Genomic DNA, 14,141 nt, shown 5'->3' on the forward strand with positions numbered 1-14,141 from the left:
AATGATAGAATATAAAGATTATTACCGACCGTATTGTGTAAACAATAGGTAGGTTATGTGATGGCAACAAATTTTGCATATCGAGTTTTCGGTGGGAACGTACTTCTCCATAGTAGGGAAGTGTAAATAAACTATTTTTAGCAACCTGTCGGTCTGTCGGTCTGTCGGTCTGTCGGTCTGTCGGTCTGTGTGTGCAACTTTTGTATTATTTGTTATTTTAACAAATCACAAAAAAGTTCCTGTTACCTTTTATTAATTAATTTCCTTTTTCTTCGATTAATTAAAACAATTTTAATATTAATTGTTATATTTTTTTTTTTTATTTTTATTTATTAATTTCTTTTTTTTTAATTATTACAAAAACATAAAACTTAATTTAATTATATATCCACTTTTTCAATTAATATTTAATATTCCTTTTTTTTCTCTCGCTTAATAAAAAACTTTTTTATTCAAACTTAATTCTTTGACAATCAATTTTCGACTCCCTATTTTTAAGAAAGGAAAAATTAAAACCAAGTTATAATTTTTCCTTGCTTTTACAAAAAATATTTAAAAACAAAATTTGTTTTTACTTTTTTCTTTTTTTATTTTACATTAGGAAACCAATTTGCTGAAAAGAATTATTTTTTAGATTTTTATTTTTTTAGAAATATTTTCACACGAAATTATTAGATTTTTATTTTTTTTAGAAATATTTTCACACGAAATAGTTTATTAAGCGATAATTTCAATGCATAAATTTTATACAAGAAACAAAAAAAACTATACTAAATGTTTGTAATATTAGATTCTATTTTTATTAGTTATGTAACATAACTCTTAGTACGACGGCTTAAGCCAACATGTGTGATTTAAATAATAAAAAAAAAACAAAACGAGAAAAACAAAAAGTATATTTTGAGTTATATTGAAATGCGATATATCATTAGAAAAAGCAAAATAAAGAAGATAAAAGGTATCGCTTAACTAGTATTGAAATTTTGTCTATACTGGAAGAGGATATATAACTCCCCCCTCCTTAAGCTTGATGTCCTCCTGGACATCACTTTTTCTTGATGTGGTTGGTAATTGGTTAATATTTAATCCCACAGCATTTTCTTGAACTTTTAATTTAATGCATTTTGATTTCCTTTTTTTTTTTAATTATTTTAGTTTTAATCTTTCTTTTGTTAATGTTGTTTTCTTTTGTTCCTAATTTTGTTTGGAAAAATATTTGGATTTATTATTGACGTAGCAGCACCAGTATCTATAAGACAATTAATTTTCATATTTTCTATGGTAAGTTCTGCTATGGGTAATTGGTGGTGAGGCGTGAAGTTCGAAAATTTTCTATGTTACGCGAGTTTTCCGTATTATTATTACGTCGGCTTGAGTTATTATTGTGGTTGGTTGCATTATAATCGACCTCCATTGGTTCATAATTTCGATTACTATTTCGCGCTCTATTATTATCAAAATTAGTATTTCTATTTGTATTTGTGTCATTTGGAAAAAAATTTTGAGAATTTCGGCTATTATTCGAAAAAAAATTTCTATTAATTTGGTTATTATTTGAAAAAAAATTTCTATTATTTTGGCTACGATTACCACGGTCGTTATTATTATTATTAGAGAATTGGCTGCGATAACCATGGCAATCATAATTGTTATATCTATCGCGGTTATTATTTTGAAAGCTGTTACTATTATTATGAAAATTATTATTATTGTTATAATTGTTACCGCGACTGTAATTACTATTTTGAAAATTGCTATTGGAACGAGTTGACCTAGCATTTACACTGGAATTATTACGACTAACCGTAATTCCGGTTTGTAATAATTCGTTATAAGCTTCTTCCAAGCTTTTAACATTTTTTGTTCTTAAATAAATAGAGTCATTCCTATTTATTTTTGAAAGGAATTTCTCCAATATACTACTTTCATTACACGTCGGTTTGTAATCAATAGGTTTTAGAGTATCTAATTGGTACTTATAATTTAGTTTGTCTAATATATTACTAAGATCGTGATAAATTTGGCTTACCGTTCGGAATTGGACTTTCTCTGCTTCTTCTTTCAATTTTAGGTATGTTTCTTGTACCCCAAATGATTTGATGAGCTGTGCTTTTATTTGTTCCCATGTTGCCTCGTTGAGTCTCCTAATGGATATCGCCGCTTGCCCTTGGATTTTTCCGAGCAATATCCTCAGTACATATTTTTCGTGTTCTGCGTCGGTTAACATCGCTGTTAAAGACTCCACTTCGTTGATGAAACTGGATACCTCGTAGTGTCCAGTACCAGTGAATTCTGGGACACTTCTGGCTTCCCTTACCACATCACTTAAGGTAAAGCCTGAGAGTACCATTTTATGATTATTATTTTGTATTTTTATATTTTGAAGAGTTAATACAATTCCGTCTAAATCAGAATCGCTCATTAAGTATAAGTAACAGGTTATTTATTTCTTTTTACCGATAAATACTTGAAAGTAACACTGTTCACTTTTTATAATAATGATAATAACTCGAATACAGTTTTTTGTAATTCACTACTTATTTATTTTATTTATTTTTTTTTTCCAAAGTTAATAAAATATTGTTTTCGCGAACTGTTTTTTATTTTTTTATTTTTTATTTTTAACTGTATTTCGATTTGTTATTTTTGTTTTATTATATGGAGCAGTGTCGGTATCCTACCGACTGCGCCACTTTTGTATTATTTGTTATTTTAACAAATCACAAAAAAGTTCCTGTTACCTTTTATTAATTAATTTCCTTTTTCTTCGATTAATTAAAACAATTTTAATATTAATTGTTATATTTTTTTTTTTTATTTTTATTTATTAATTTCTTTTTTTTTAATTATTACAAAAACATAAAACTTAATTTAATTATATATCCACTTTTTCAATTAATATTTAATATTCCTTTTTTTTCTCTCGCTTAATAAAAAACTTTTTTATTCAAACTTAATTCTTTGACAATCAATTTTCGACTCCCTATTTTTAAGAAAGGAAAAATTAAAACCAAGTTATAATTTTTCCTTGCTTTTACAAAAAATATTTAAAAACAAAATTTGTTTTTACTTTTTTCTTTTTTTATTTTACATTAGGAAACCAATTTGCTGAAAAGAATTATTTTTTAGATTTTTATTTTTTTAGAAATATTTTCACACGAAATTATTAGATTTTTATTTTTTTTAGAAATATTTTCACACGAAATAGTTTATTAAGCGATAATTTCAATGCATAAATTTTATACAAGAAACAAAAAAAACTATACTAAATGTTTGTAATATTAGATTCTATTTTTATTAGTTATGTAACATAACTCTTAGTACGACGGCTTAAGCCAACATGTGTGATTTAAATAATAAAAAAAAAACAAAACGAGAAAAACAAAAAGTATATTTTGAGTTATATTGAAATGCGATATATCATTAGAAAAAGCAAAATAAAGAAGATAAAAGGTATCGCTTAACTAGTATTGAAATTTTGTCTATACTGGAAGAGGATATATAACTTGCACGCGTGTATCTCAAGTTCGGCTGAACCGATTTTGATGAAATTTTATATGTAAGTTTGTTTCCACCATGGCACGGATCGATCAACTTTTGGTATATATCAGGCCTCGGGAACTGCACTTTTTAGCGGGCCGATTTTACATTTCTCACCATTTTGAAGAAAGTATTCAACCGATTTACTTGAAATTTCATATATAAGCTTTGCTCGATCATACGCAAAAATTCCTAACTTTTGGAAGAAATCAGGCATCAGCAACTGGGCGTTTACTACGGGCCAAATATACATTTTTGTGTATATAAAGAGAAATAATCAACCGATTTCATTGAAATTTAATACATGAATTCCTCGTATTAAAACAATGAACATGTAAATTTTCTGGAAAGATCAGGCATCGGCAACTAGACGTTTACTACGGGCCAAACATACACTTTTGTGTATATAAAGAGAAATAATCAACCGATTTCATTGAAATTTAATATATGAATTCCTCATATTAAACCAATGAACATATAACTTTTTTGGAAAGATCAGGGCTCGAGAACTGATTTGCGGGCCGATTTTACATTTTTCACCATATCCACAGAACAAATTTATGGAATTTCTTGAAATTTGATATTTGAGTTCTGGTTGTTACCGAAACTAACTGGCGAGCATTTCAGGGAATTCGGGTAGCACAAAGCAAAACTCTACTAAGAGCCAAATTTACATTTTTCTAAGTATGTTAACTATAAGCTTACTAATGTCCTAAAAATTGGAACGAAGTATTTAACAGACATTTTTATAATATTCTGTAACACTTTCATTTAACTAGACAATACACAATGCGGTCGGTTATGTGCTGACCACATCAGATTTTTTTTTATATTTATGTTGTAATTTATATACATATACATATAGGTAGTATGTATGTAATTATATTAAAGCATTAATATAATTTCTATTTAAAGATTTTCATGTAAATATAAATTTTCTCGGTTTTCCTATGAAATATGTGAGCAGCAATTTTAAAATAAAGATTTAGAAATGTTCTACTAACATATGATAATAAAATATTTTTTTAGTACTAAAATTTTTGAGTGTACTAAAAATTTTTACTTAGATTAATTAATGAAATTCCAAAAATGTGATAAATCTTGTCCGTCTTATATGTCATTATTTTATATAATTTATCAAAATTTTACATTATATTTTAATCCATTTATCATGATTATTCATGAAAATTTCTGGGGCGAAACGGGCTTTGGTTTCTATAAAATTGTTAAAACGAATATTTACGCTGACCGTAGATAGAAACCGAACTTTAAAGAAAATTTTACTAAAATACTACAGTAGGAAATCGTGAGTGTTTTTGGCAATGTGCCGTGAGAACATAGCCGAACTGAAAAAAAATTTAATTTGTAGAAGCATGCAACTAGGCTAAAATTGTCTTTCCATACAATTTCTTTTTCGCAACTGCCGAAAGATGGATAATAGAATGAGACCCTTTTTCACTATTTCTACTAGTGGGCGGCTCTAGATGATATCAAACACAACGGGTGGGTCTGAGCAAGCATGAATTCTATGAAATAGTTAGGTTTGTGAAAAGAGCTAGCTGTATTAGAGAGGTTTATGTCTTAGGTATATTGTCGAACGTTTAGTGATGACCTGCTGAACATGGGATGGTTATAGCAATCGAAGAGCTGCTTCAAGGAACTAACCACGTTACTCTTGCTTATTCGTAATATCGATCTACATATGTGTAGTAAAATCGCTCAAATTTCTATGAGACGTATAGGTAAAGATACATTACATACGCATATGTACAGATTGGCGGGTATAAGATTCTTAAACATTAAAAATATCAAATAAATTCCAATTGAATTAATTTTACTTAAAAGCTATTTGACAATTTATTAAGTATTTTATATATTTACTCTATATTTATAGAAGTTTATTATTACGTAGAAGACGATGATGATCAATTTATTTCTACTTGTATTTAATAATTTATCATCTGATTCAGAGTACTTACGATATTATATATAATATTTGAAAAACATCATTTTCTTCCAATTATGTATGACTAATGTTTTTAAGAGAATTAAAAAATTCTTCTTCATTGTCTTTATAATTCATGTGAGTTATGGCAGATTTAAAACTTATACGGGTTGTGCAAGTTGTTTTGTAAAATGTGTGAAAAAAAAATATTTCAAATTAGTGCTAGTGACAATAAAATTCATAAATAATAAAAAAAATTAAATATTTAATTATTATTAGTAATTATTTATTATTCTTCAAAAACAAATATATTTTTTCGAAAAGTCCTACTAACACAAAATTATAAGAAAAACGAAAAAAGATAGATCCAGCCCGTTGATATAGCCGTATGAATATTATCTACGTTTTACTAGAAACGGTAACGTTTTAATAGAATGTTAGCCCTAGAATTTGTTCAAAAAAACAACGAAAGTATATGACAGTTTTTTTTTAAATTTCTTCTACCAGGATCCAATTTATCTAGTATAGTGCCCCGAGTAACAAGAATTCAACTAACAATTCTTTATGTTAAATTTCAAAATTATAGACTTTATAGCTTCGGTGATATGATCAAATTATATTGGAAGTTTTATGTCAGTCATTGCAAGAACTAATACAGCCACAAATAAATTTTTTGGAATTATTAGTCCTGCTGATATAGCACTTACTCGAGGCGTCATTTCAATCGAACCCGAGTTAAATATGTTTTGTACTATAACAAATTTTAAAAGAATACTATAATTTGTGAAAATTTGGTTGGCTCAACACAACGTAATTTTGATTTATCGACTCTGAACTCCATCCTGATCAAAAACATAATATATATATTAACCGTCTCATATCTATATCGCAGACATTTATTTCTTAGTGTTACAAATGGAGTATATAGTAAATATATTTAATAACTCCAAGAGTACGTGTACAATCATCATAAAAATTTGCATATTAATGCATTATAGTTTTTAAAATAAAATGTAGCACACAATAAATAAATTCCTGTTATGATTTTAATTATTGATTATAAAACAAATGCCGGTAAAAACAGAAACCATAATAATCTTTGCTACATATATAACATTATAATGAGTAGTAGTTGGTATATTTGTGTACACGAATGTTATAAACAAAAACATATGATTTTATTCATTATTTGTTATTCTTTAATCTTTAATTAACTTTAAATAATAGTATGTATATATATGTATATACAGTGCGTGTAAATTATTTAAAATTCATAAAAGCTTAAATCACTAATTAATTTGTATATTCATACTTTCATATAAATATGAGTACCTACATATATTTGATATGGTGACGTATAATATTAAAATATTTCATTTGAATTAATTTAGTACAAAAATTTTTTACACTCAAAGAAATTTTTGTTGAAATTTATTGTAATAAATCAATATTGTGGGAAATTAGCGTAGATTAATTGCGGTAATTGTGAATAAAATTCGATACTGTTATAAAAAACATGACTCCTGAAAAATTATTCAACTGAATTATTTAAAATTATAAAAGTAAAAGCTTAAAATTATACAAATTTATTTTAAATAAATTATAAATTGTAGTTTTTAAAATAGATCGTGTTTCATATCATTGTGTTTATGTGGGCTTTTCTTATATTTTAAGCGTGTAGCATTTCTGTTAAAATTAACTGTATAATTTCTTTGAGTGTGTACATCTAAAATAAGTACATGGCATTGCATATTATTATAAAATTGTATATAGAAACAATGTGTTTTCTTCCGTGTAAATTCATGTACAAAAATAATTAAAATAATAAAAAAAAATTACATATTGTTTTTTTTTTATTTTAAAATGATTTTATTTAGATCATGGTTAAGCAGAAATATTATTAAAGAAAAAAATTTTAAAAATTATTGTTGGCAATATTTTAAATATTGAAAAGAAAAAAAAATTTCGTGTTCTTTTTTTTTCTTATACAATTCTTTACACTTTTACAATTTTTTTTTTAAAATTGTTTACACGAATAGAATTTTAAAATATTTTATATTTTAATAAAATAATAAAAGTAAAAATTTTGTGTTTAATTAAAGTCATATAAAATTAAGTCCTTACTAATACAAAATAAAAGTCTGCTTTTAATTACCATTAAGTCGCCTATTAGGCCGCATTTTCGTTGAAGAGACGAAACTTCGGCGGATTTGGAAAAACTTCGTGTCTCCAATTAGAGGAGAGCCGCCCAGGACCGCGGCGGATGGAAAAAAATGATAAGTCAGGCTCAGGACCTTCATGGTCTGTAAGGCCTAGTAAGAAGAAGTCGCCTATTAGTTTAATATTTTTGAATATGGCGGATCTTACATGAACTAATTATATTTGTTAATTGTACAAATATATTAAATTCTCAATAAAATAATAAAATGTTAGTTTTCATCTAAGATTTTTTGAGAAATAATAAAATATACTTTGAGCTCTATAATGCAATAATACAGTCGATATAAATTTTCCGAAATCATTTTAAATATATAAACTTCTGAAGAAGAACTGATGGGTTCTATATGGAAAATAAAATACAGTACCTCTACCACTAGAAGTCACACTGTACCACTAAAACATTTCAAGTTTTTTGTCCAATTTTTCATTTATTGTGAAAGATGTCTCAGAGGTTGGGTATTTCCTTATCGGATATCTGCGGGGATGCCAAGTCATTGGGGGTGGTGGAGAATGTGCATTATGGGCTAAGTGAGTATATCGCTCTGATGCGGAGGTGGAAACGTTTTTCGGAAGGATATCGGTTCGACGTATTTGAGAAGCTCTCGGGAGAGGCTATGGGGGATCTGCTGAACTTTTTCAGCCGACTTCAATAGATTTAGAAGAACGGATGTATGGAGGAGAGATGCCGATGAGCTTTCTACCTGCCTAGTGCTGGATGGCACTGAACGGTGAGGTTGACGCCTCCCCTCTCTAACTAAGTACACTTTTACTGAAACTGTTTTCATGAAATAATGCGGGCAGTTTGTTTTTAAGTAACATACTTTTACTTTAAAGTTTATTTAAATTGAATTTTTAAAAATACATAATATTATTTAACTATAAAAATTAAAATTATTTTTTAATAGATTAATTTTTTTTTCTTTTATTTTTAATATAAAGGTTTTTAGAAGAAGTTTGACGATATGGTTAAAATGGAGTCAACCGAAGAGCAAGATAGAAAAATTGTTTTAGAATTCTGTCATTTGCTTGAAAAATCTAAACAACTTTTTAATGGTTTAAGGTAAATTTTTTAGTATACATATATAAATATGTATATACATATATATAATTTATATAATATATTAACATAATAATGTACATATATATTTATTAAATATTGTGGTTAAATTATATTATATTAATTTTTAACTAATAAAATATTTTGATTATATTTTTAATGTTTACTGTTTACATAATAATATTAACTTAAATATTTACATACTTATACATATTTTATACATATTTTATATATTATATATACATACTTACATATTTATATTTTACATTAATATTTCACTTTTCACTCATTAACCTCATACTTTCATTATTACATCAATTTTATTTATACATTTGTAATTAACATATAATTTGCAAAATTGCAAATGATTATTATTTAATTAAAATTATTATTATAAATAAATTTTTAATTGAAAAATGAAAACAAACTGATTTAGATTTAGAAAACTGAAAATTATTACCGACATCTGTTGCGTAATGGCAAAATTATATTAGTACATCTTGTGCTCTTTATTATTAGATTTTAAAACAATTGGAGTAACACAATAAATACAATATTATCGGATATAACTGAAGAAAATTTTGAAAATATTCTGAAGAAAATTTTGAAAAAATAGGTGTCTAATTAGGGAAAATATTTTGGTAAATTTTCGTAATACGTCGAAAAATATCGACTTATTGCTCAATTTTAAATGGATGCACTCTATATGCAAAGCTATACAACTTACTTTACAACATTGGTTTAATTTCACTTACCATTTTATTTTCATTATAAAAGTGTTCTTTGAAATTATTCGTTAACGGTGACATACGATTCTAACAGGTGACGTACAATTCTAAAATCATCCAAACTCATAAATAAATCTTAAAACAATTTAAAATTTTTAAAACTGTTAAAATTGATATAAATTTTTGTCAATTATTACCAACTTTAAGTCTACCAACATAAATTGAAATTCGAAATTATTTCACTTGATTATAAAATCCCTTTCATTTGATTTTAATTGAATTTTTATTTTTTCATTCAAATCAAAAGTTAAATTGAAAAAATAAATAAAAAAATCTAGATATATGAGCAATTCAAAAAGAGAATAAAGTGATATTGTTAATAAAATTAATTCAAAAATCATCAGAATTGAAATGGATTTACTCACAAATGGATAATGAATGAGATTGATTGATTAATATTTTAGAATTGATTTTTTTTTAACAATAAAGTAGCTACATATAAGTATCTGTTGCATTTATTTATGTGTACACGATTGTAATTTTCTATATGTGAATGGAAATTAAAAATTAAAATTTTAACTATTTTAAGAGGAAACGAAATTTAATCAAAAATTTTTTGGGGGAAAAAATTAAATTTTTTATAGCATTTTATAAAAAATTTGATCTCCTTTATATTTCGAATTAATTTTTTAATTTAATAAGTTTATTAATTTTTAGAAGGCGCTTATTGTTGTCAAGAATAAATTAATATAGTAGACGCTTATTGTTGCAAAATTAATTAACAACTTGAACGCCTCCTATTGTAAAAATAAATAATAAAAATTTTGACATTTTAATTTTGACATACTCAAATACTGTATTTGATTACTATATAGTAATTGTCAAGTTAAAATTTCGAAAAATTTCAATCAATTTTAAAATGAAATTGAATTAATTTTGATTAATAAATAATAATAATTTTAATTTTAATAATAATTAATAAAAAACAATTTGAAATCCTACTTCTTAACCCTATAATAATACACACCTTGCACCAAATAACAAAAAACAAAAAAAAAAAAAATTAATTGGTTTTCAAAGATTCAAATTAAAATTTAAAAAATTGGAAATTAAAGTAGCTATGTTTGAAATTTCAATTTTTATTTTTTAAAATTTTCAAAATTAAAATTTAATCACAATAGATCTAAATTCATTAAAAATTGTTTTTTTTTTTTCTTGTTGTTTTTTCATCATCCTTAATTGTAATTAAAAAGTTAAACATTATTATTTCTATAATTGATCATAGTTCCGTATTATCTAGGGATCTGCCACAATATGGACATCGACAGTGGCAAGCATATTTTGGTCGAACATTTGATGTTTATACGAAATTATGGAAATTTCAACAACAACATCGAATGGTATTAGATTCAAAATATGGTTTAAAAAGGTGGCAAATTGGAGAAATAGCTAGTAAAATTGGTCAACTATACTATCATTATTAGTAAGTACATATATATTTTATTTTAATTATAATTTATTAATTTATATGAATAGTTTTAATAATTATTATTTTACTTAATTGGTAAGTAAATTAAAAATTCGAATTATGTGCGTTAATTAATATGAACATGTAGAAAAGATCTTGGTCTTTTATGTAAGATTAAGTTTTCAGTTATTAATTTCTGAAAACTACCAATAAGCTGTGGTTGATTTTAGAAATGATTAGATAATCATTCACATTCTGTTAGTCAAGTTACTCTTGATGTGTTGGGCTATATTTATCAAATTTTCTAATTTTCTAAATAAAATCAATTTCGAAACTCTTTTGAAATTCTATAAAGAAAACCAAAATATTTTCAATAATCAGTTCAAGTGGGGGTGGTAAACAGACCATGAGTGAATAAATGACTGAATTTATTACATATACATATCTCAATTTACTCAAACATACTGGACTTCGTGTGAATTTTTTTAAAAATTTTCACTTTTACGAATACCAATATTATAAGGGACAGACTGCTTTTAGAATTCTATCAAATTAAACAAATATGTCCGGTTGTTTATATAAGATATAATTTTACAATTTTATATAAAATATAATTTTTTTTTTTTCAAATTATTTAATTCTATTTATTTATATAATTTTTTATTTTATAGCCTTAGAACGAGTGAAACAAATTACCTGAATGAAGCGTATCAATTTTATGCGGCAATTAGAGGGCGAGCTTATTATTCAAGAGCAATTAAAGAAGATCGACCCGATTTAATGGTTAAAAAATTAAGATATTATGCCCGATTTATAGTTGTTTGCTTATTATTAAAGAAAATGAAATTAGTAAGAGAATTGGTAGCGGAATTAGAAAAGCAAATACAGGAGTATACAACAACGTAAAATTTTTATAAAAAATTTAAACAAACAAAAAAAAAAAATACAAAAAAAAATTTTTATTTACTTTAATTAACTTTTTTTTTTCTTTTTTAATTTTAATTTAATTAAAATTTTCTAATTAAATTTTCAATTACTCATTTTTTCATATTATTATTAATTATTAATTCTTTTGTTTTTTAGGTATGAACCTGAAGATCATTTAGAATGGTCTTTAGTATTAGATGAAATTAAAGGATTTATTAAGGCTGAAGCAGCTGTTGCTGTACTGCATGCCGATTCAAATCCAATTGTGTTATCACACAGGTTAGCAATGAAATTTCCCAGAATATATATATAAAACCATATATATATATAATTATTATGAATTTTATACATATATATATTTTAGTAGAGTAGTTCAAGCCCGTGCTTTCCAATGGTAAATTTAAAAAAAAAAAAGAAAAAAGAGAAAAAATTTAAAAGAAAAAAAATTAACAGAAAAGAAAAAAGTTGCATAAAAAAATAAATTATTTTTTTTTTTTTTTGATTTAAAAAAAAAATTCAAATTTAAAAAAAAAAAAGAAAGATTTTGGAGCTAAGGGTTTTTGACGAAAAAGAAAAAGCCATTTTTTTTTAATTAATTTTATTTAATTCCAAAAATAATTTAGAATTTTTTATATATAGTGTAAATATTAATAAATATTATTCCTTACTATACACAAACACTAATTAAAAATATTTAAAAGAGAAATTTAAAACAAAAAAAAGAATTTCTTATAGTGGTTACCTAGCATATGCACATTTTTAATTTTAAATTTGATTTCATATACTTTTGATCTCTTGAATGCCAGATAAGTCTGAGTTTTTGAATTTTTTTTCAGTACCTATTGGAATTTGTTACAAATTTCCATTAGGTACAGCAAAATCCAAATTTCCATTAAATTAATTAGCAATAAACAATGTTTCATATGCAAAATCCCTATACTAACTTAGAAATATTAATATTTTCAAAATTTTAGAAAAAAACACTGAAAACAATGTGATTTGGAAAAAATTAAATGTAGATCCGAAATATTGCTGCCTTAACAGCAATTTTAATGTACATTGACCTCTAATATGCTGAACAAAAATTTTTAAAAAAAGTTTTAGTAACGCTGCGAAGCGGTGGTTTCGTGCTACCTGTCAAGTTATGTATTCAAAGAACATGGTACAAAAGGTTAAAACTTTTTTCAAATATAAGATTTTTGCAGTATAAACTTTGTTTAATAATAATTATAGACAAAATCAAATTCTTGTTAAAAATACGAGCTTTATCCGATTAAATTAATTTTTGGTAACATTGAAAATACAATAAATATACGTGTGCATAAAGCTATTACCATTTCTGACTATGCTTATCTGGTTTTTTTCGGCGCATTCAAAATTCGAGTTTACATACATTTAAGAAATTATTCAAAATAATATATTTTCACTAGACAAATACAAAAATCATGCACACATCGTAAATTGTTCAATTATAATACAAAATAAGTGAAAATAAAAAAAAATTTAGCTAAAAATACATTTATTAAAAATGTTCATTGTAATTTATTATCGGGCAAAATGATATTCGTACAGTTCGCCTAAATGTATGCAATATTTTTAAAATTTTAAAATAAAATTTTAATAGTAATTCAATTATTTTAATAAACTGTCTACCGTGCATATGTTAGACTTTTTCAATTCAAAGCTCCAAAAATTTAGATTTTCTGTTTTCAAATATAAAATTTTTTATTATTATATTTTTAAAATCTTAGGTACACCAGTTATTAAAAAATTTTGTTTTATTATACGATTATATTTTTGGTTTTTAAGTTTATTTTTTGTTTTTTTAATTAAAATTTATTTTATTTGAATTAAAATAATAATATTATATTTGCATAATGACTAAGTAAATATTTAAAAAAAAAATTATTAAAATTTATTAAAAATAATGTTTTAAAATAATATTTATTTAAATTATATATAATATAGAAATAGTTTTATAGTAAGATTGATTTTTTAAGTTATAACTTAAATGTTATATTTTAGAACAGTATATAATATAAAAAAAAATAAATTTTATAGTTCCCTTTCTTTTTACATTTTATGAATATTAAATGTTTATAGTATATTTGGTATAATTATAATAGAATAAATTTTGTTATACATACATAACTTTTATATTTATATAATAAATTGGAAAAATAAATTAAATCAAAATTCTTAAATATTAAAAAAATCCAAAAATTTCATTCAACTATTTTCTTTTTACTTTCTTTC

The 14,141-nt window shown here is 24.4% G+C and overlaps 1 protein-coding gene across 3 annotated transcripts in view; it reads left to right on the forward strand.

Moving 5' to 3' along the window:
* The window catches only part of LOC129612871 (protein SCAI), a 39,740-nt gene that overhangs the window by 14,807 nt on the left and 10,792 nt on the right, over nt 1-14,141 (forward strand). For all 3 annotated transcript variants that reach the window (XM_055526678.1, XM_055526676.1, XM_055526677.1), the window contains exons 2-5: nt 8,645-8,765; nt 10,791-10,973; nt 11,630-11,860; nt 12,042-12,164. In XM_055526678.1, the coding sequence (XP_055382653.1) occupies nt 8,668-8,765; nt 10,791-10,973; nt 11,630-11,860; nt 12,042-12,164 (635 nt within the window). In that variant the 5' untranslated portion in view covers nt 8,645-8,667. The remainder of the gene's footprint in view (nt 1-8,644; nt 8,766-10,790; nt 10,974-11,629; nt 11,861-12,041; nt 12,165-14,141) is intronic.

The sequence above is a fragment of the Condylostylus longicornis genome, unplaced genomic scaffold, assembly GCF_029603195.1.
Source record: "Condylostylus longicornis isolate FDR11 unplaced genomic scaffold, ASM2960319v2 ptg000077l, whole genome shotgun sequence".
In the NCBI taxonomy this organism is placed as follows: domain Eukaryota; kingdom Metazoa; phylum Arthropoda; class Insecta; order Diptera; family Dolichopodidae; genus Condylostylus; species Condylostylus longicornis.